The sequence below is a fragment of the Lactuca sativa genome, chromosome 7, assembly GCF_002870075.4.
Source record: "Lactuca sativa cultivar Salinas chromosome 7, Lsat_Salinas_v11, whole genome shotgun sequence".
NCBI classification, from domain to species: domain Eukaryota; kingdom Viridiplantae; phylum Streptophyta; class Magnoliopsida; order Asterales; family Asteraceae; genus Lactuca; species Lactuca sativa.
Genome location: NC_056629.2, coordinates 21,833,480 through 21,856,851, shown reverse-complemented (window position 1 = coordinate 21,856,851; position 23,372 = coordinate 21,833,480). Strand labels below are relative to the sequence as shown.

At 36.4% G+C, this 23,372-nt stretch overlaps 3 protein-coding genes across 3 annotated transcripts; all 3 read right to left on the bottom strand.

The window, feature by feature from the left end:
• Positions 1-877: 877 nt before the first annotated feature.
• Positions 878-3,487, bottom strand: LOC111890993 (cytochrome P450 716B1). Its single transcript, XM_023887077.3, has 4 exons — positions 2,975-3,487; positions 2,129-2,576; positions 1,742-1,929; positions 878-1,643 (listed from the first exon to the last, which is right to left on the bottom strand). Exons 1-4 carry the CDS (start codon positions 3,470-3,472, stop codon positions 1,338-1,340), a joined length of 1,440 nt encoding a protein of 479 aa, XP_023742845.1. The 5' UTR covers positions 3,473-3,487; the 3' UTR covers positions 878-1,337.
• Positions 3,488-4,860: 1,373 nt separating this feature from the next.
• LOC111890912 (cytochrome P450 716B1) lies at positions 4,861-6,894 on the bottom strand. The gene is made up of 4 exons (XM_023886980.3): positions 6,381-6,894; positions 5,778-6,225; positions 5,334-5,521; positions 4,861-5,241 (listed from the first exon to the last, which is right to left on the bottom strand). The coding sequence occupies exons 1-4, from the start codon at positions 6,885-6,887 to the stop codon at positions 4,921-4,923; spliced, it is 1,464 nt and encodes a 487-aa protein (XP_023742748.1). The 5' UTR covers positions 6,888-6,894; the 3' UTR covers positions 4,861-4,920.
• A 6,635-nt stretch (positions 6,895-13,529) lies between these two features.
• On the bottom strand, positions 13,530-16,065 carry LOC111891029 (cytochrome P450 716B1). The gene is made up of 4 exons (XM_023887117.3): positions 15,488-16,065; positions 14,713-15,163; positions 14,005-14,192; positions 13,530-13,929 (listed from the first exon to the last, which is right to left on the bottom strand). Exons 1-4 carry the CDS (start codon positions 16,007-16,009, stop codon positions 13,597-13,599), a joined length of 1,494 nt encoding a protein of 497 aa, XP_023742885.1. The 5' UTR covers positions 16,010-16,065; the 3' UTR covers positions 13,530-13,596.
• Between the last annotated feature and the right edge of the window lie 7,307 nt (positions 16,066-23,372).

Genomic DNA, 23,372 nt, shown 5'->3' with positions numbered 1-23,372 from the left:
AACCTTGAAGAAGAGAGGTTGAGATAGGTGTTGTAGAGGAGAGAGGGGACGGTGGGATGGGGTTAAATTTTAAAATTATCTTTAAAATATTTAAGTATTGTAAGAATTAAAAAAAATTTAAAAATTAATTATAAGGGTATAAAAGTAATTTCAAGTGTATAGGGACCAAATCACTAAAAATATCCAAAATTAGACCACTAATGCATCATCAAACCTTTTTAGACCAAACCAACATCATTTTGACAACCACAGGGACCATTTTTGCAATTTTGATATAAAACAATATATATATTTAGGAACTTATTTTTATTTTTAGTAGTGGGATCTCAAAATCCATAGGACGCCGTTGGACACACCCTCCCTTCAATTCTTCCACCCATCACAATGAATATTATTTTAAAAAAAAAATAAAAAATAAAAAATAAAAAAAACTAAATGTTCAAGAAATGTCATGCCTGTCACTGTACAAGTTCATCCTGAATACCCACAAGAGAGATCATTTGCAACATCCTGCCATTATCGGGTAAGAAGGATTTGTGTAAATATTCAATTTCATGAAACTCAAAATCACAAGCATTAGATTCTTCAAAATCCATCCCAACATAGAAAACACCAAAAAATTATTCATTTCATGAATCAAACCCAAAGTAGTCGTATATCCCATCATAATCCTAGACAATGTTCTAAAAGGCATGTCATGGTGACACCAAGATGCACAGTGAAGCAACTCGGCCGCCACGAAAATACCCTTGACGTCATTTTTAGGTGTGATGCACGCTATGACTTGTCTAGGTGTGCAATGACAAGAGTTTTTTTCAAAATTTTTGTTTTGTTTTGTTTTTGTTTTTTGTTTGTTTTTAATTGGGATGGAGCCGTTCAATTTTTTTCTGGTATAATGTATTGATATAATATTTCTAAAACCTTGATATTTTTATAAAAATCTATAATTATATGTGTCATTTATTTTTTTATGTTACAGTTTTTATTTAGAATATAAAATAACTTAATAAATTCGCAATATTTTTTGAAGCAAAATATGACATGGTCTTAATACTTGATTACTTGTTTACATGCTTTGCATATTAGTGTCTTAGGGACACATTTTGTCATTTTACATCTTCAACATTTTTTATATTTGTCATTTTTAATAATTGTAATGCTATATTTTCTACATTAAAATATCAACAAATAAGTTCATGGACTCGCAAATATCGCAAGTTTTGATGGAAGAACATTTTGAGGTATATATGACTATATATGGTTTTGGACAAATGCATTTTGTCTTGGGAAGCTATTAGCCCAAATCTTGCCTACGATGATGCTTTGGATGACATAAATTATGCTTTTGTGGGTTTGATCCGCACGAACAATCCTTGATCGAATTCTGGCATTGGGTTTCTCTTAAATGATTCGTCTTTCTTGACAAGTTCCCAACTGAACCTTGTCACCAAGCGATGCGTCATAGCTAAAATTTCCATTTTTGCAAGTTCAATACCAGGACACATCCTTGGCCCTGCTCCAAACGGCACAAAACTGAAAGGTGGTGGTTGTGGTGCATGCTTCTCAAAACGCTTTGGATCAAACATGGTCGGGTCTTGGAAAATGTCATTGTTCATGTGTGTCATGGATTGAGATATCAACACCTGAAAAAGAACTCATCCAAGATCAGATAAGGGTTTATGTTACTATGATATTTTGTATCTAAGTCCTTATTAATTGGTTACTCATTGATGTGACATACTTGCCATCCTTTAGGAATTATAAATCCTCCGTACTCAATATCTTGCATAGTTCGTCGGAAGTTCAAATTCACGGGAGGGTTTATCCTCAACATCTCGGATGCAACTCTCCACGTGTACTTCATCTTTGTAAGATCTTCCCATGTCAAAGCTTCCCCATGTGCTTTATTCTTGGCAATCTCTTCTTGTTCTACAAATTCAATCATATGAATAAATTACAATCTCTTATTTGTGTCTATTGGTGCTTAATTAGATCTTCGATCCATAGTGACCAATATATATGATTGTAAGTACGTAGTTAATGCATGCATGGTTCTATGACAAAAATACATGCATCATAACATACTTTTGCAATGATAATAATAGAAAACGAAGATAAGATGCGTTACCATGAACTAAAGTTGAGTAAATAGATTCGTTGTTAGCCAAAAGTCTAACTAAAAACGTAAGGAGGGCTGAGGTTGTATCGTATCCTGCAGCCATCACGAGGATGATGTTGTCAGTGATCTCCTCATCAGATGTCGTTGTTGAGCCATCCTCATTACGCATGCAAAGCAACTCAGTGATGAGATCTTTATGGTGATTAGCTTGTTGTTTTTGTTCTTCAAGTGCTTCCCTTTTCTCACGAATAAGATCTAAAATTATTGGTACTAGTTTCCTTCTTGCTAAAATCCCACGATTGAATTGAGTGAAAGGCAAATTAATTGGAATTGCTAGCACACCTTCGATCATGTGTTTGAAATGTGGTAGGATCTTATCTCTTTTAAGCCCTCTTTCGATCCCAAAGAGAAGTGAGCAAATTACATTGAAGGTTAAGGTCTTTATCAGGGGTTGCACCTACAACGTTGTACAGACAAACATTAATGTTAATCTTGTACACTCGTAACATTGAAATGTGAAGTAAAATCAAAACTTAGGGAGTTGTATGCTCCTAAACTCGTTTTCTAAAGACAATTCTTATCAATGTCCTCTAATCAAATTTGTCATTCAAATTTTGAATCTTTTGCAATATTTATAATCACCACGAAATCCTAATTAACACAACTAACAATCAATATGTTACTAGTATTTCAGAAACGTTATCAATTGAAAAATATAAAAAGCTAGTTTCATGGGATTCATAAATCATAATTTAATAAAAACCAATATTTTTTAATATGGGGTTTAAGTAAATTAACACTAGAATAAAATCATATTTTGAATCTGGCATTTAGGAAGAAGTAAATATAATGTACCTGAACCTCATGTTTACCATGCCAATGTGTTTGAAGGTGGTGCTGGATTTCTTCATCTACTTTTGCAACATATTGCTTCAACACTTCAAGCTTCAAAAACGAAGTAAGAGCAGCTCTTACTCGTTTATGATCATTCCCGGTTAACTCGCTTAAATTTTTGGAACCGATGATTCGACTCATTGATGGTGGTTGTGTGTTGGTGAGTATGTTCCCATCGAAAGTGTAGACGAACTTATTTGCAGCTGGACCATGTAAAACAACTGTCGGGTATCCAAAAAGACTGGCTTTCCAAATAGGCCCGTGTTTTGTTATTCCTTCTTGAAACCATTTATCGACTTTATCAGCTTTCATTGCCTTCAAAAGGTCGAGGCTTTGCCCTATCACGGGTAGTCCCAAAGAACCGGGCGGGAGTCGGTCTGGATTTTCCTTACCTCGAAAAAGAACAAAAATGGAAAATAAAAATAATAACAATGGTATTATAAAAATCTCTAATTCCATTGTTACAGCAGAAGCTCGTTTGAGAAATTTCTCTGTGTTTGTGTGTGTATATGTATATAGATGAACTCATGTTATTCAAATGTGATTGTCCTTTCCTGTGTTTGGCATCAATGAAAAAAGATTCTTAGGAATGAGTTAATTTTCTTTTAATATATAAAGGCATATTTAAGACATTACAATTTTAAATGCATGTTAATTAGAATGACGATCGAAATAGATTGACTTTTTGGGTTTTTTTTTTTTTTTTTTGGGCTTACCAAATAGTCAAATAAAGGAGAGGAGGTGTATATGCTTTCTAAGGTGTCGGAGTCAACGGATATCCGTATTGGGCCTCGACAAAGACCAAAATGGTGGTGTATATGCTTTCTATGGAACAGAGAAATCTCATGGGGTTCCCGGCTGGGATTTTTTTCAAGATTTGCTTGAAGGGGAGAAAGCAATAGTTGGGTGACGATTCAAAGTCTTTTTTCAAGGTGTATTCTCAATCAAGATCAAGGAGAGGAATACATTTTATAATCCAATCGAATCAGTATTGAGGGTGCTGTCTTTTTGTTGTTCTGGGAAATCTTCATATTCAAATTTAGGTATCAATGGCTCAAATTAGTTTTCTTTTGTTCAATTCTCTTTGTTCGGGTGATTTGAAATGAAAATGGGGTCCCTAGCTCTACAAAGAAATATTCTTTGAGGCAGAGTCTTGAAATAACGCTCACAAGGTGTTCGATAAAAGTCTTCATTGAGGTTACATTGTTCATAAATCTTAAGGTTCAAGAACATAGGCGTTGATGCCTTTTCTGAAGTGGGTGTGTAATGGAAGTTGTTTGGTGAAAGGCAGCATCAATCTTGATTGGTTTTTATCGCATAAAAAATTGTTTCTCAAATGATTATTGAGAAGTTTACCCGGAAGAATAGTTCTAGTCTATGACGAATCAAGATGTAGACATTTTTAAAACAACAAGGTGTATGGCTTCCAATTATTAGAGAGAGGCATGCAAGTGTAGATGAGGCGAAGTTTAAATAACAAGAAGAAAAGGCACACTTTGCGATTTTGTTATCGCTTTCGGACGAGGTTTTATGTGATATTGCCAATGAGGAGAGTGCATTAGTTTTTTTATTTTTGTCAAATGATCGAGTCATTGTATATGAACAAATCTTTATCAATAAGCTTTTGTTAAAGCAACGGTTGTTTTCATCAAGAACGAAAAATGGTCGGTCTTGATCTAGTATTTGGTATTAGAGCATTGGGGAGGAGGTTTTTTTAATCTTTATCAATAAGCTTTTAATGCCATTTTCTACATTAAAAGATTATCAAATGAGTTCATGGACGCGCAAATATCGCAAGATTTGATGGAATAAGAACATTTTGAGGCCATGTAAGACTATATGTGGTTTTTGACATATCCATTTAATCTTAGTAACATATTACACCAAATCTTCCCTACAATGATCCTTTAGATGACATAAATGTTGCTTTTTATGGGTGTGATCCTAACGAACAATCCTTGATCGAATTCTGGCATTGGATTTCTCTTGAACGATTCATCTTTCTTAATAAGCTCCCAAGTAAACTGTGTCACCAATCGATGCATCATGACTAAAGTTTCCATTTTTGCAAGCTCAATACCAGGACACATTCTTGGCCCTCCTCCAAAAGGCACAAAACTAAAAGGTGGTGGTTGTGGTGAATGCTTCTCAAAACGTGTTGGATCAAACATGGTCGGGTTTTCAAAAATGTCATTGTTCATGTGTGTCATTGACGAAGACAACACCACCTGAAAAAACACACAAAATCAAATAAGCATTTATGCTATACTATGATATTTTGTATATAAGTCGTTATTGGTTAATCATCTATGTGACATACTTGCCATCCTTTAGGAATTATAAATCCTCCATACTCAATATCTTGTGTAGCTCGCCGGAAGCTTAAAATCACTGGAGAGTTTATCCTCAACATCTCGGATGCAACTCTCCATGTGTACTTCATCTTGGTAAGGTCTTCCCATGTCAAAGCTTCCCCTGGTGCTTTACTCTTGGCAATTTCTTCTTGCTCTACAATTTCAATTATGTAAACTCCATTTATTAAACAAATTACAATGTATGTAATGGGGATGTTTTGTCTATTGGTAGTCACGACATTGATGCATACACAATATGCTTATAAGTTAGGGTAAATGTCACGAGTGTCCAACTAGCATTGCTTATATGTAGTTAATTAATGCATGAATGAATTTATGACAAAAATGCATGCATCTTAAAATATTTTTGAAAAGACTACTATATAAACGGAGATAATTAGATGTTTTACCACGAACTATAGTTGAGTAGACGGATTCGTTGTTAGCCAAAAGTCTAACCAAAAATGTAAGGAGGATTGAGGTTGTATCATATCCTGCAATCATCACGAGGATGATGTTGTCAATGATCTCCTCATCGGACATCGTTGTTGAGCCATCATCATTACGAATACTAAGCAACGAAGTGATGAGATCTTTATGAGGATTAGCATGTTGTTTTTGTTCTTCAAGTGCTTCCCTTTTCTCACGTATAAGATCTATCAACATAGGTACTAGGTTCTTTCTTGCTAAAATCCCACGATTGAATTGAGTGAATGGCAAATTGATTGGGATTGCTAGTATACCTTCGATCATGTCTTGGAAATGTGGTAGGAGTTTGTCTCTTCTAGGCCCTCTTTCGATCCCAAATAGAAGTGAGCAAATTACATTGAAGGTTAAGGTCTTTATCAGCGGTTGCACCTACAACGTTTTAGAAACAAATAATGTTAATCATCTACCTTTTGTCAGATTGAAATCCAAAGTGAAAAATGAAGATATTATTTAAGGGACGTTTATGAATATTATTTGGAACTAATATGTATTGAATCTGGACTAGAGAGGATTATATTATCTACCTGAATCTCATGGTTACCATGCCAATGCATTTGAAGGTGATGTTGGATTTCTTCATCTACTTTCATAACATATTGTTTCAACACTTCTAGCTTTAGAAACAACGCAACGGCTGCCCTGACTCGTTTATGATCATGGCCAGCCAACTCGAATAAATTATTTGAACCCATGATTCTACTAATTGATGGTGGTTGTGAGTTGGTGAGTATGTTTCCATCACAAGTGTAGATGAACTTATTTGCAGTTGGACCATGTAAAACAACTGTCGGGTATCCAAAAAGACTGGCTTTCCAAATAGGCCCGTGTTTTGTTATTCCTTCTTGAAACCATTTATCGACCTTATCGGCTTTCAAGGCCTTCAAAAGGTCGAGACTTTGCCCTATTACCGGTAATCCCAAAGAACCGGGTGGAAGTCGATCTGGATATTTCTTACCTCCAAAAAGAAGAAAAATAGAAAATAAAAATAACAGCAACAATAATAAGAACGTTATGAAAATCTTTAATTCCATTGCTAGATAGTAGAAATTTAGGTTGGTTTGAGAGAGTCCTTTTTGTGTATGTATTATATACAGTATAAGTTTAGATGTGATTGTCCTTTTCTGTGTTTGGCATCAAGGAAAGAGATTCTTTGGACCATAAAAAATTGAGTTAATTTTATTTTTGAGCCATATATGTTTGATTGTTAATTTATTAACACTTAACAAATGTTTACATGTTAAGACGATGATGCATGAATTAGGTTGACTTGTTAGTGTTTTTTCATTTTTTTTTATTGTCTAGTTAATCAATGTATTACTCCTAATTATAAAATGTTTATGGTGAAAATGATAATTTAATTCTTCTAACATAATTATTTAAAAAATTGTGAACATCTAAATACATTGTGGATGACTCTATTTCGCCGACTTTTTATGTTTTTGTTTAAGTGTCTTGATTGACAGAAATAAGTTAGTTTATTATAACTTAGCATTTGGTGAGATTACAAAAAATAATTTATCGTAATTTATACAATAGTTTATAAATTAGCTTTTTGATAAGTTTGATTGAGATAGCTTAGAGATAGCTTATTGATAAGTTGATTTTCAAACATCTAAAACCATTGTTTGATTCATTAATTGCATGTGTATAAATATGTATAAATACCTTAATTTATTAACATAGTAATATTATTGCGATAATAATAATATATTTGTTTATAGTTAATAATGACATTAATATGATGTTCTCAAGATAAGTTATTTTTACCACAACATAAAATATTTAATGGCATAGGCAAGGTTAATTTACTACAATGAAAATACACAATAAAAATATTGATGTCATAGACAAAGTGAAGCTACTACAATCCAAACCCATGTCGTCTTCCAAGGTTTGGACATTGTTTTATTTGCTTGTCCGTCGTCTTTGGTTTCATTGATAGTTTGATACCATATACAGGTGTGTCGTGAATAATCATTATCAGCGTAAGTTAATAGCAATTTAAAATTAGGATAGGTAATCATTAAATTGAAAACTAATGGTTAATTTATATATGAGTGTGATTATAACTTCCAAAACAGATGTTTAGTTTATTATCTTTGTATATGTGAAAGCCGATTACAAGACTGGTTCTCGACAAGACAAAACGGATGTTTAGTTTATTATCCAAAGCATTGTTCAAACTGTGTAATCGTCCGGGTGTGTTTCTCTAGCTTCTTGATAGGCTGGATAGCAGATTTCCAATGAATTGTTGATGTTAAAAGCATGTTTTTGGTAAACTTTGAATATTGAGTAAATTACATGGATGATCCTTTAGCTTTACAGTTTTTCCTTAATATGGTCCCTATAAAACTTTTTTCCCTGAGATAGTCCATACGGATCAAACTTTGCACATAAAAGGTCCTAATGACTAACTTTGTTAAAATATCCTGTTAAGTAAGTGAAAAGACGAAAATGCCCTTTATTTTTATTCTTTTATATTTCTTTTAATATGATTAATTTGAAATAAAAAATGGGCCTCTCTCTCTCTCTCTACCCTCATCTCTCTCCCCTTCCCATTTTTCTTCACCACCGGCCAAGGAAGAGGCTGTCAGCCACCGGAAGTGCCCCTTCCTTCCTCTTTTTGATGCATTCCTGCACCACAAACACCCCATACAACTGTTGTTGTCCCCCTCGATCTCCGCAGCCCTGCCGAAATGCTTGGTCGCCGAAAAAACAAACCAGAAGAAAGGAGGTTGTTGCCTCTGATCTGCCCCCCTCCACCTCCTTCTCTAGTCGAGTAGCATCACCCCAAACACCCAATGCTTCTGTTCTGATCGATCCCTTCCTCCCCTTCTCCTTACGTTCTATTGTCGGTCAAAGAAAGAAGAACCGATGAGGGAGCTGTCGGAGCAGCCCCTCGCCAACACCGTCGTCGATGCAAAGACCACTAGCTGCCACCTATCCCTCTTCCTACTCTGATCGACAGAACCACGAGTGACCATTCCATCCATTTTCTCGGCGGCTCCTTGACCCTTCAATCTAGCTGCTTCCTTTTCCCCTCAACTGGTGGTCGTCGATGACGAAAAAAGAACCACAAAGTGTCGTCGGAGGTCGGCTGCTCCTTCTCGCGATCTGCTTGACGGTCGGAGCTTCTCGATCGCCACTTTCCATTCGTGTTTCTTTTTCTGCTTCTCGATCAAACAATAAATAGGGAGCATTTCCCCATCGTTTGTGTTGTTAGATCTCTAGTAGATATACCATCGATGCCTGAGCTAAAGGATGAAGAAGACCGAAGAGAGAGAGAGAGAGAGAGAGAGAGAGAGAGAGAGAGAAGGACCATTTATATACAAAGAACAAAGGGTATTTTCGTCATTTATAATTACTTAACAGAATCTATTAACAGAGTTAGTCATAAGGGTCTTTTGTGTGCAATGTTTGCTTTGTATGGACCATCTCAAGGAAAAAATTTCGTAGGGACCATATATGGGAAAAACTATAAAGCTAAAGGACCATTTGTGTAATTTATTCTTGAATATTTTATGAATAAACAAATTTTTAGTAAAATATAAATTTTGAATAAAGTGAAAGAGGAATTCAGATTTCTATTTAGTAAAAAAAACGGTGACCATATAGTATACTATATGGATGGTTCATGTCTAACTCATAATATTATTGGATGTGACAAGGTTTGAAGCCTAAACCTACTTTGTAGAATTATATACCTCAACTACTAAACATTCACCGTGGGGACAATTTCCATCTTGTATACATCAAATGAGACTGCCAATTCGAGGCGATGTTGATAAAAAAAATTAAGCAAATAACAATAACATTTTGTTAATACTTTTTTTACAAAATAATCGTAAAACTAGGTCAAAGTGAAATTACCTCAATCGATTTAAAATTTTCAAATGACTTAAAAATCAAGTTATAACACCTCCAATAAAAGGTAATCGCGAATATATGACAATAATCGATAATAATAAGTAAAGCAATGTGGATTAGAGTCTAGAGACAAACACAACCAATTTACATAGAACACTAGAATCAAAATAAATCATGAGAATTGACAATATAATTAAGTAAACCAACATGGAATGGGCATTTATGGGAATTTTAAACTCATCAAATAAACCATGTTGATCGAGACCAAATAGCCCTTTTCATGGACCTAATATGACTTTCTTTGGTAGCTTATAAATGGCTAACATCGATTATATGCCTGTTTCAGCACCCCTGTCGCTTATCGCCCTATAATGTCATCTTACAACCAGTGAGGCATCCTCGATGCTGCCCTGAGCCATCCGATAGACACCACTCAACTGGTTTGCCTTCCAAGCTTGTGCAACAACTTGGACTCTCTCTCATCTCCTTAGGAGCTTCCCACCTAGCAACAATCAAGTGATTAACATTTCTCAAGTTTTTAACACATTACCGACAACCATTCTTGTGCCGACTGTTATATAGACACTGGGGCGACATCTCATCTAGCCTCAGATGCATACAAGTGTTCTCTCATCTTTTAGAAATATAAGAAACTTGCACTCGTTCTTAATGGTAATGGTTCACCGATCCACTACACCCATTTTAGACAAACCTTTTTGAAACCACCTATCATCACTTACATCTTAACAATGTCCTTGTTACGTTAATATTTTCAAAAATATAATTTTTGTCCAATAATATGAAAAAAATATGATAAAGTTTTAATTGAATTTGATGAATTTGTTTTTTTTATGAAAGGCACACATTTACTTTTTTTTTTTATCAAAAATAACATAATCAGTTTGCAATATGTTCTAAAGTAAAATACAGTTGGGTCTTTATACTTGGTTCATGCTTTGCATACTGGTTTTTTAGGGACACATTTTCACATTCTACATATTTTTAACGTAATTTGCAATATATTTTAAGGCAAACTGTAATAAAGTCATTAACTTTATCGAAAAATTCGATTTTGACACCACCTTTTTTTTTTCTCAATTATGTCATTACATTTGTAATTTTGTTACAATATCAACCAAATGATTGATTTTCCTTGTTCTCCCGGTAACCAATTTGCCTAAATTGCAATAAAGTAACTAAATTTACCAAAAATTACGATTTTACCACTATGTTTTTTTTACATTTACAATTGTGTTGCAAAGTCAACCAAACCATCGGTTACAATCGATCTAGTATGTTACCAAATAAATGACATGGCAATGTTGAAGGTTGATCTAGTGGTACAAACTCACTTACAAGTAAGCGTAAAAGGCGTACTCACCCTTTCATTTTCTCATGAGGTTATGATTTCCTTGTTTCTACTTTTGATTATCCTTGTGTGGGTCATCATTTAGGTGCTGTACAATTGTTAAGTTGTTAGGTTAGTAATTGGTCATGGTTTTCATTTCAACAAAATTATAAATGTGATGACATAATTGAGAAAAAAAATAACTATGGTATCAAAGTTGCAGTTTTCGGTAAACTTAGTGACTTTATTATAATTTGGGAAAATTGGTTACCGAAAGAACAAGAAGAACCGATCATTTAGTTGATATTGTAACAAAATTATAAATATAACGGTATAATTAACAAAAAACACTGTGTCAAAATCAAAATTTTCAGTAAACTTAATGACTTTATTGCAATTTATCCTATATTTTAAAGTAAGTTATAGTAAGGTCTTTATACTTGTTTACATTCTTTGCACATTAGTTTCTTAGGGACAAACTTTCACATTTTACATATTCTTCAATGTTTATTCGGTTAAACCAATCCAACTATCAAAGCATATGAACCATCTAGTTCAATCTAAATTGTCGGACAATCTTGTTTGATCTAAATAGTATACAACCCTAACAATGCATGGTAAAGTTGAATGCTTGAATGGGGTAGAATGTCTACTTGATTTGGAGTTCAATAGTAATTTAATGTCAATGGGAAAAAACAAATTGTTTTAAAAAGTTTTAAATATGGTCTATTTGAATGTTATAGAGTTCAATGCACCGTATGAATTAAATGGTAAAGTTTTATGAAAAGTAAGATATTAATATGATAATTCATTAATCCTTATAGAGTTCAATACATTGTGGATGCCTTTAAGAAAATATTTGTAACACCTAGTTTTCCAGCTCAGATCGATTTAGGGTTTTAAGGAGTTAAGGCTTGGTTTTGGGGTAAAACCAAGGCTCGCAATGTGAGCCATAGAGAGGTCATGACGTGACCAGTGATCTGCCAATATTCTGATTTAAACTGAGCTCACAACGTGATCATTAGAAGCTCACGACATGAGATATGTTGCAGCCCAAGCCCATAGTCTTTTAGGGTTTCCTTCCTATTTAAACCCCATAAACCTCATTTTAGGGTTTCTAAACAGCCTCCTTCGTCCCTAAACTCAGTAAAACCCTAACCTTAGTCTCTCTTTATGATTCTTGACGCTTTTGGTGGAGTTTTGGTGGTTTGAAGAGGGAGAGATCACCATGGAAGCATAGTTTCAGGTTGGATGTTTCATTTGCAACCCTTAGCTACACTTCTGGACCAATATGAGTAATCAAGATCCAAGCATTATGTTTCATTGTTGCTAGATCTAAGGTTTTATGCATATTTATCCAAGATCTTAAGAGTTAGAGTGTTAGGACTCCATAAAGTTGGCAATTTTATGGGTCCTTAGGGTCCCTTTGTGCTTATATGTCATGGATCTGAAGTTTGGAGGAGGTTTAAGTCCATGCTTGAGAAATTACTTCCTTTTTCTTCATGAATGACCTAGTTTGAGCTTAAGTGTTGTATTGGACATGCAAGACCTTAAAGCATCGATTTTTATGATCCTAGGAGTGTTAGGAAGCCTCCTAGAAAAAGATGGAGTAGTTGCTTAATGGGTTAAGAGGTTTTTGGATCGAATTGGATCTCTAACGGATCTCACGACGTAAGGATTATGCATGTCACGTCGTGAGGAGTGAGAGACAAGACTACTTTGTCATGTAGTGGCTCATGATGTGAGCCATAGATGGTCATGTCGTGAGGGTCTGCCTGTTGACATTCGTTGACCGTTGGCCGTTGACTTTTTGACAAAGTTTGACTCTGGTCAAACTTAAGGATTTTGGGCTATTGATTGAGATTCTATCTGATTTTGGTGTTAGTAGATTCTCGGGAGCAAGCAGTGCTGAGAAAGGGATTGTATCGTAGTGTTTCAGAGTTCTTCAATTCAGGCGAGTCTTCCTCACTGTACCCGTGGGTCGAAGGCACCAATGCCGACCCACTAGATTATTTATCCAGGTTAGGATAGTATTATGCTAGTTGGTAGCTGATTAGTAGATCTGTATGATTATCTAAAATTGTTGGTTATGTGTTATGTTTATCTGTTACGTATGTCGATGTATTGTGTTGGGTTGAGGTTGTACTGCTTTGTGTGGTAGTCAACAAACCCGATAGCAATATAGATATGAGTTGAGGGCCCGATTAGCATGCCAGACTTTGGTACCAACCCAGTAAATGTTGTTATATGTATTTGTGTGTTGGTACTTTGGGGGAACTTACTAAGCTTTGGCTTACAGTTTTAGTTTATGGTTTCAGGCACTTCAGAGGATCATGGGAAGGCGAAGGCTTGATCGTACACAGTTTCCTATTTTATGTCACTGGGTCTTGGGAAAACTCTAATTTGAAATAATGCTTTTGAAACAATAACGCTTTTTGTAAACAATATTGAATAATGGTTGATTTTGAAAATTTTAAATTTATTGTGATTTTTTTGGAGTGCTACAATATTGTCTCGAATCTTGCCTACAATGAAGTTTGCGATGACATAAATGTTGCTTTTATGGGTTTGATCCGAACTAACAATCCTTGATCGAATTTTGGCATTGGGTTTCTCTTGAAGGATTCATCTTTCTTAAGAATCTCCCATGTAAACTGTGTCACCAAGCGATGCATCATAGCTAAAGTTTCCATTTTTGCAAGCTCGACACCAGGACACATCCTAGGTCCTGCTCCAAATGCTACAAAACTAAAAGGTGGTGGTTGTGGTGCATGCTTCTCAAACCGTGTTGGATCAAACGTGGTCGGGTCTTTGAAAATGTCATTGTTCATGTGTGTCATGGATTGAGATAACAACACCTGAAAAACAAATCATGCAAAATCATATTTTGTGTCTAATTAAGTCTTTATTGGCTAATAATTTATGTGACTTACTTGCCATCCTTTAAGAATTGTATATCCTCCATACTCAATATCTTGCGTAGCTCGTCGGAAGCTCAAATTAATGGGAGGGTTTATCCTTAACATCTCGGATGCTACTCTCCATGAGTACTTCATCTTGGTTAGGTCTTCCCATGTCAAAGCTTCCCCGACTGCTTTACTCTTGGCAATTTCTTCTTGTTCTACAATTTCAATGATGTAAACTCGATCGGTAAAAAAAAAATGCAATTCAGGTCATGACGTGGGCTCGTGGCTATTGGTGCTCAAACCATTTGGATAAACAATTTGATTGTAAAATGTCAGTCATGAGTTTCTCTATACCCCACAACAACATTGGGGTGAATCACAACGGTGATGCATAGGTTTAAACATGGCACCTCTTTGACTTTTTTTATGCCAAGGCACACATGTTGGACCAATATGTTTGTAAGTACTTAAGGCATAAGTGGTTTTGTAACAAAAATACATGCATATATTAATATATTTTATAAGAGAAATTAATAGTATCATCCTTCTTATTCTTCATTTCCATCTTCCTATCACTTTTAGATGATGACAAATGTAATATATTTTTATTAACTCTATTAAATGAGAAGTGCCACAATGTTAAATGTGTAGGAAGATGGTAGGAGAAAAAATAAGAAAATGTTTGATTTCTCTTTTTATAATGATTACGATAGAAATGGGGATAAGATGCTTTACCACGAACTACATTTGAGTAGACAGATTCATTGTTGGCCAAAAGTCTAACCAAAAACGTAAGGAGGGATGAGGTTGTATCATATCCTGCAACCATCACAACAATGATGTTGTCAATGATCTCCTCATCAGACATCGTTGGTGATCCATCATCATCATGAATGCTAAGTAATGAACTTATAAGATCTTTATGATGATTAATAGCTTCTTGTTTTTGTTCTTGAAGTGTTTCCCTTCTCTCATGTATAAGATCTATAATCATTGGCAGTAGTTTCCTTCTTGCTACAATCCCACGATTGAACTTAGTGAATGGAAAATTGACTGGAATTGCTAGCACACCTTCGATCATGTCTTGGAAAAGTGGTATCATTTTCTCTCTTCTAGGCCCTCTTTCGATCCCAAAGAGTAGCGAGCAAATTACGTTGAAGGTCAAGGTCTTAATCACGGGTTGTGCCTACAACATTGTAGAAATAATCACCTAATGATCAAAAAAATATTTTTATGGATAGTTGAAAATTTGGATAAAAAATACGACAAGTTACTTTCTATTGATTATGCATTGTTTTCATTTCACGTACTATAAAATTTTCACCTAAATTAACCCCATATATATAATCAGTATTGTAACACACATCCCATTAAGTACATCCATATAGATTTATGAAATATAGAGTTTAACAGTAATCAATTTTTTTAATATTTATGCTAAAACATTAGAACTGAATCATATTCAGATCTGATTTGGATATTATTTTAAGAGGAAAAAAATATGATGTACCTGAACATCTTGTTTACCATGCCAATGTGTTTGAAGGTTGTGCTGGATTTCTGCATCTACTTTCGTAACATACTGCTTCAACACTTCAAGTTTCAGAAATGAAACAAGAGCCGCTCTAACTCGTTTATGATCATTCCCAGTCAACTCGCTTAAATTTTTCGAACCAAAGATTCTGCTGAGTGATGGTGGTTGTGAGTTGTTGAGTATGTTCCCATCACAAGTGTAGATGAACTTATTTGCAGCTGGACCATGTAAAACAACTGTCGGGTATCCAAAAAGATTGGTTTTCCAAATAGGCCCGTGTTTGGTTATTCCTTCTTGAAACCATTTATCGACCTTATCGGCTTTCAAGGCCTTCAAAAGGCTGAGGCTTTGCCCAATCACTGGTAGTCCCAAAGAACCGGGTGGGAATCGATCTGGATATTTCTTACCTCGAAAAAGAAGGAAAGTGGAAAATAAGAAGACAAATAACAATAACCATGACGTTATAAAAAACTCTAATTCCATTGTTAATGGCAACATCCGCTTGAGCGAGTTCCTTGTGCTAGTGTTTGTATATGTATTTTTATATATATAAAAAACCCATCTCGTTAAATGTGATTGTCCTATTTTGTTTTTGGCATCAATGAAAAAGATGCTCTACCCATAAAGCAATAATTTAGGTCTCTTTATTTTAATCTGGAAAAGTATATCTAGACATATATATATTTTTTATTGTTTATATATCGACACATTCACATATGTTAATACATGTTAAGACACAATGATTGAATTAGGTTGACTTGTTAAACATTTTTTCATTTTTTTTAATTATATAAGGTAAGCAAATTTTTAATCGTGATTATAGAAAAGTATATTGTTACAATAGTAATTTAATTTATTATAATAAAATTATTTAAGAAATTATGCTATTTGAATATATATGTTTTAGATAACTCTAGCCGTTAACTTTTTCCATTTTTTTAACAACTTTTGTATGTAAATTTTGTAAAAAGAACCCCAAATTTTTTTTTATTATTTTTTTAAAATAACCAACTTCTCTGGAATGGGGCATTTGTAACATCTGTCTTTCAGGTATTTTCAATTTGAACATTTCATATTTTAAATTAGCGCAAAATTTGCCCTTACGCGGGGCGTAACTTATTGTTACGCATGGCGTAGCATGAGAAATGGAATGCGGGCATTTAACGATGTATGTTGGGCGTACCTGGAGTACGCAGCACGTAGAGCCGCAATGTTCAAACCCTAATTTGTAGGGTTTAAACTCTATTTAAATGACCTTAAGCCCTTGAGGCCTCACTTATCTTTAGCCTACACGTCCAAAATAAATCATTTCGAAACCGTAGCTAGTTTGTGAGGATCTTGAGCATTTTGAGTGAGTTTTTGTGTGTTTTGTAAAGAAGGAATCCATTGGAGAAGTCTTGGTAAACTTGAAGCTTGAATATCCAGAACTTTCATCCCATTTGCAAGCTTTAGAAGGTATAAAGCTTGAACCTTTATGATTCTTCGGTTTAGATCTAGGATAGCTTAAAGATTTGCATGCTTTTGCTCCCATAGTTTGATTCTTGTGAGTATGAGCGACTCCATAACTCTTAAGCATCATTTTTAGCCGTTTATGGATGTATGTAGTCATAAAAATGGGAATTTGGACACTCTTATTCTTCCATGCATGAGATCTTAAACCTTGGAGTGTATTTTGGATCTAGGGCTTGATTTTATGCTCTATTACGCCATGCAAAAGATTAAAGTCTATGACTTTATTAATCAGGACCTCCCTTAGATTAAGATATGTGAGTTGGACATTTAGTCTTTAAGAATTAAGGACTTAATGAGGAAGTTTATGAAGCAAAGGGTTACGTAGGGCGTAACCTTGGGGTATGCAGCGCATAACGTGTCCCTGCCCTGTTTTCTGTGGAAACTTACTACACATGGTATAGTGAAGGAGTACGTACAATATACTCCCAGAAGAGGAAATGGGTCATTTTAGGGCCTTGGTCCATGTTTAGGTGGGGTCTAGTCTTGGAAGGGTAAAAAGGTCTTTTACCCTAGAGAGAGAAAGTATGCAATGGACCTTTGATTTTTGTTATTACCTTAATTCGTAATTAGTGTTGGTTTTGATATATATATATATATATATATATATATATATATATATTGAGGAGATTCTTGGATTGAGGTGAGTCATCTCTCTATACTGTAGGACACTAAGTGTCGTATGTGCTTGTTGTCTTTGTAACTCTTGTTGTAGGCATGTATGCCTGAATGCTATATGTATGTGGGGTGAAATAAGGTTGAAATTGACCGGTTCTGTTGAAAAACACTTATTGAGTCGGAAGGGACTTTGGGGTGAAATAGACCTGTGGATGAAATAGACTCCTTCGATTGAAAAATATTGATTAAGTCGGAAGGGACTTAGGGGTGAAACAGACCCGGGGACAAATAGACCTGTCATAGCCTTGTGCTGATATATATGTATGGTATGCGGTACTTTGGGAAACTCATTAAGCTTTCTGCTTACAATTATGTTTATGGTTTTAGGTACTTCCGGTTCGAAGGAGAAAGGTATGGCATAATTGCACAACATCTACCAACATTCCACATTTTATGTTATGATTTGTACACTTATAACTATTTTCTACATTGACACATTTTGATTGGTTTTGAAATGAACGATTGATGGTTTTGGTTGACTTAAAAAAAGTTACCTAGTAATTTTGGGACGTTACAAGTTGGTATCAGAGCCTTGGTTTGAGGGATACGGGCACACTCTCGAGTGTGTTTGAAACATCCCAAAAATACGGTTCAAAATTTTCGTTTTAATTTATAAATAAAACCATCGTAGTCCAAATCATCTCATAAAAATATAAGTGAAAATATCCAAAAACATCATATCAAACACTGTATTAAAATAATATATCCAAATATCAGAGTAAATCATCCCAGGCTAAACGTTGTGGTGTATGCGATGTAGTCATCCCGAGCTCATCCCCTTACTAGCAGAAGTACCTGAAACCAAAACTGAAAACTGTAAACACGCAGCTTATTAAGTCTCCCCAAACTACCACATACCATACACATAAGATATAGCATGCTGCTAGGAGATACGGGCCTCGCCCACACTCAATGAGATATGGGCCCCCGCCCACACTCGGCTAACTATAAGGTACGGGCCTCGCCTACACTCAGCTACCTATGAGATACGGGCCTCACCCACACTCAACAATCTAGGAGATACGGGCATCGCCCAAACTCAGTTGGCTAGGAGGTACATGCCTCACCCAGGCTCCTCTATCTGGAGGATACGGGCCCTCGCCCACACCCCGCTATCTATACATACATACAAGTATCACGCAGAAAACAAGTATAACATAATCTACTAATTCATAATCATAATCATATAATACTAAGATACGGGTCCTGCCTACAATTAGCTACTAATCATAACATGTCCAAGATACGGGCCATACCCACACTTAGCTGCTAATCATAACAAGTATAAGATACGGTCCCTGCCCAAACTTAGCTACTAATCATCATACATACTTTACACGGGCCGACATTGGTGCCTTCGACCCGTTCCTACTAAAGGAAACTCACCTCGCAAAGCTGACTGTGAAATCTCGCGGTGAGGAATCTCTAACGGCTGCTCCAACGACTCCTCGGCTATTATTAACATATTAACTCTTAGTTAGAATCCAATAATCCTTCTCAAGGTAAAATGACCATTTTACCACTGGTCAAAGTCAGCAGTCTGGTCAAGGTCAACATTTTGAGTTGACTCAACTCACCGAGTTGACCCATCAACTCGTCGAGTTCCCTTTTTACTCATAGTCGTGATAACACGAGCCAACTCGTCAAGTTCATTCACAGACTCGTTGAGTTCTACCTTGTACACAATTGGGACAAATCGACTCAACTCGTTGAGTCCCTCACTGGACTCGTTGAGTTCCTCAGTCTGTTTGGGCCATCTTAATGGATTAAGCCCCTACCCTTCAGATCTAAGCTTCATACCTCTCATATTCCCTGAAAATGTCCTTTTAAGGGTAAATTTTCCAACTTTACATGTTAATACCTTTTGTTAATGGGTTTAGATCAAACCCTAACTCCTTAGGACCTAGGTCTTGGTCTACAAGTTATCCATACTCCAAACCAAAGCTTACAATAAGAGATCTAGACCCTAAACACCTCATAGACATGTAAAGCTTCCACCTTTCACTCCATACATGGCCTTTTGGAGCTTAAAAGAACAAAATCACATCCTATGGATTGCATGGGGATTCAATGGCCATAAAGTTTGCACATTTATGCTATGAAAGTCCTCTATAATCCCTGATCTGAAGGTATACTCACTTGGGACGCCCATATCCCAAGGATCGAGCTTCTTGGACCAAAAACTCGATAAAGTGAAAATAAGGAAATCTAAGAAACTACTAAGCAAGTTAAGGATCAAGCTTATCCCAAGGATCTACTATCTTCTCCTTGAATCCTCAAGCTTCTCCTCTTCTTCACAAGCTTCAAAACACACAAAGTTCACTCAAATATAGCTCACAAGCTCAAAATTACATTAGGGTTTTTGAAACTAGGGTTTTGGACTTGGAGGCTGGAAATGAGGACAGCAAGTGGGGATTAGGATGCTTAAATAGGGTGCAAAACCCCAAAATTAGGGTTTCATCCTGGCAACCCTACTCGTCGAGTCGAGGCTCTCAACTCGTCGAGTAGGTGACTTAAAATCCCACGTCAAATTTGGTTCCTACTCAACGAGTTTGGGGCTCCCAAATCATCGAGTTGCTTTACAAAGTTGAATAAATTATGATTAAATGCGTACCAGGAACCAGGCATTACAGTGTTTAAACTCAAACTGAGGAATTGGTAAAAAGAAACGATTTTCCAAAAGGTTTTTATAATAGAGGGGGTGTGATGCATGCAATCGGCGAGCTCAAGTAAGTATTTCCCAAAATAAGCATACATGTTTATTTGTTTCAGTATGTGTATATGTGTTTAGCATGCTAGATTAGGGCTAAGGATCTACTTAGAATTGTATAATGGAATGTTAGGAGAAATACCTATGTATATATGTCTAGTATATGAGCCTCTAGAATTGCATGCTACTATGGATTTCAGATGATAAGGTAGAGTGGCCTGATTAGACACTACATTGGTTAGAACTTGATGCTCGAATGATACTTAATTTGTGATCTTAGGAACCACCGTTAAAACCAGTTAACTATCAAGCGAATATGTTAGGTTACATGTTACAAAAATTAGATAATTTTAGAAGGTTAGATTTAAATCTATTATGTAGCTCTTGTTCGAGTCCAACTGTTGTAGTGTGAGACCTTGCAGTAATAGAATTATCTAGTGTATATTGCATGTAATTATATTCGTAAGGTAGTTAACGAGTGTTAGTGGGAGTTTCTTCCGCAACTGATGGCAGAGAGTGGTGTGAAAGGGATCCTAGGAGAACCTAGGAAGTATGTTAGCTTGGTAGATGTGTTGCTTAGCAGGAATCGACAATGTTTGGTAGTAAGGGATTCACTTAGGGGATTCAGGACAACTCTTAAGGAAAGTACGAATAGGTGTGGAAGGTAGTATTGGACTCGTACTACTGAAAGCACAGGATTTGTACTCGAGTCAAAGGAATTCACGAGGAATCTAAGGAACTTGCTAAGTGTGGAAAATTCTTCGAGTATTTTATGATGATTGCATTGTTTATTTTCATTATGGTAGTCACTCAAGGAGGTTCAAGTCCTGGTGAAGGATCGGTTCAGGCTCTGGAGCTGAACTCTTGGATGATCATATGTGAGATTTCATTTCATCGAAGATCACTTGTGGCATTCTGGAGTAGCTCAAGTGAGCTTTGGTACAATCAAGGATGATATTATAGAGATGTTGGATGAGCGTTCAGGTGCATTTCGCATTAAGGTTGTGGTTATGGTGTGTGCACACTCTCTGACCTTTCGAGAGTTTTATGCATGACGGGATCATGAGTTCTTCGAGAAGAAGGACCCCATTGTTAGCAGACGATGGTTGGTGAACATCGTGAATGCTTTCCAGACTAGCTTCTGCCCTGAAGGGTTAAAGGTCAGATTTGCATCCTTTCTGCTAAAAGATTGAACTCATGACTGGTGGGAGGAGGTAGATTATGCCTTGGGAAGTGAGTTTGTTGAGACGATGATGTGGGATGATTTTATGATGAGATTCAGGGCAGAGTTCGCACTATTGATCGAGGTTCAGCAAATGGTGAGGGATTTTGAGGACCTTCATCAGACTACTGGGATTATGGCAGAGATCACTGTCATGTTCCAAGATAGGGCTTTGTTGGTTCCGTGGTATGTGGTGGATGAGGATATAAAGAAGGAAAGGTATCATGACATGCTGGAGGATGATACTTGTGAGTTTGTGAGCATGTCCAGTTGCAGGACATTGGAGGACTTGATCGCTCGAGCCAAGGAGTGGGAGATTGACTTAGAGCTTTTGAGGAAGCGGAAGCCGATTCATGCTCAAATATCTGAGGGGGTAGCGAAGAAGCCCAAGGCTTTTGACTCTCGATAGTGAGGCCAACGCAGTTGGGGCCGCTGTGATAAGTGCGGCAAGACGCATAATGGGGTTCGTAGGATGGGTGGTTCTGGATGATATAAGTGCGGAAATACCAGTCATTTTAGCAGGGATTGCCCCGCCATCTAGGTATCTGATCTGATTTTCTTCCATTGCAACCAGATAGGCCATAAGAAGGGCAATTCTCCGAGTTTGGCCGGAGGAACAGTTGCAGCACCCGATATAGCTACATTAAGTATCACTGACGGTCACCAAGGCAAGGCGGATGTGCCAGTTGTAAGGATTTTTGAGCTTTCCAGAGCCCGTGCAACATCTGATGTGGTTACGGGTATGTACCTTCTCCTTATGTCATTTATTGTTTATTTGTTTATGCTTATCGTGTATGATGCTATATAGGGACATTCCTATTGAACGATGTTCCGGTCTTGGTTATTTTTTATCCGGGTAGTACTTGATTATTTATATCTCTTGCACTCAGCAAGAGATTTGGTGACGCTCTAGGGGAGCTTGATTATTCGTTACAGGTAGAGATCATTGATGATCATCCAGTACATGTATCAAGGGTTCATCATGGGTATGGATTGGTTGAGCCCCAATAGGGAAATGATTGACTACAAGCATCAGTTAGTTACAGTTCGAACCCCAAGTAGGGGACAAGTAGTTATTCCTGGCGAGGGTGCTCAGCATGGACCAACTCTCTGTCTAGCTGCAAGAGCTAGAAGATACCTACGGTAGGGTTGTTTGGGGTTTGTTGCCTATGTGTTGGATACTAGAGAGGAGGGGAAAAAGACGGTTGATGATGTGCTTATCGTTTGAGATTACCTAGATGTGTTCCCGGAGGATTTTCCTGGAGTGCCTTCGGAGAGGCGAGTTGAGTTCCATATTGATCTGGTTCCAGGTGCAGCTCTGGTAGCCAAAGCACCTTATCGGTTAGCACCACCGGAGATGCAGGAGTTGTATACATATCTATAGGAGTTGTTAGACAAAGGGTTTATCAGGACGAGAAGTTCACCCTAGGGATTACTTATACTATTTGTGAAGAAGAAAGATGGTTCGCATAGGATGTGCATCGACTATCAGGAGCTGAACAAGTTAAATGGTGAAGAACCATTATCTAGTTCTGATGATTGATGATTGGTTCAACAAGTTACAGGGTGCGTCTTGGTTTTTCAAGATTGATATACGTTCAGGCTACCACCAGATGAGGACTCGGGATGAGGATGTTCAAAAGACAGCTTTCCGAACTTGTTATGGTCATTACAAGTTCGTGGTGATGTCTTTTGCACTCACTAATGTACCGACAACGTTCATGAATTTCATGAACATGGTT

Excerpts from the sequence above, each read along its gene's own strand:
- LOC111890993 (XM_023887077.3), bottom strand. The coding sequence starts at position 3,472 with ATGGAATTAGAGATTTTTATAATACCATTGTTATTATTTTTATTTTCC. Across the intron at positions 2,577-2,974 it reads ATGGTAAACATGAGGTTCAG|GTGCAACCCCTGATAAAGAC; the intron begins GTACATTATATT and ends ACAACGTTGTAG. Across the intron at positions 1,930-2,128 it reads TTACTCAACTTTAGTTCATG|AACAAGAAGAGATTGCCAAG; the intron begins GTAACGCATCTT and ends TTGAATTTGTAG.
- LOC111890912 (XM_023886980.3), bottom strand. The coding sequence starts at position 6,887 with ATGGAATTAAAGATTTTCATAACGTTCTTATTATTGTTGCTGTTATTT. Across the intron at positions 5,522-5,777 it reads CTACTCAACTATAGTTCGTG|AGCAAGAAGAAATTGCCAAG; the intron begins GTAAAACATCTA and ends TTGAAATTGTAG. Across the intron at positions 5,242-5,333 it reads TAATTCCTAAAGGATGGCAA|GTGGTGTTGTCTTCGTCAAT; the intron begins GTATGTCACATA and ends GTGTTTTTTCAG.
- LOC111891029 (XM_023887117.3), bottom strand. The coding sequence starts at position 16,009 with ATGTTGCCATTAACAATGGAATTAGAGTTTTTTATAACGTCATGGTTA. Across the intron at positions 14,193-14,712 it reads CTACTCAAATGTAGTTCGTG|AACAAGAAGAAATTGCCAAG; the intron begins GTAAAGCATCTT and ends TTGAAATTGTAG. Across the intron at positions 13,930-14,004 it reads CAATTCTTAAAGGATGGCAA|GTGTTGTTATCTCAATCCAT; the intron begins GTAAGTCACATA and ends TTTGTTTTTCAG.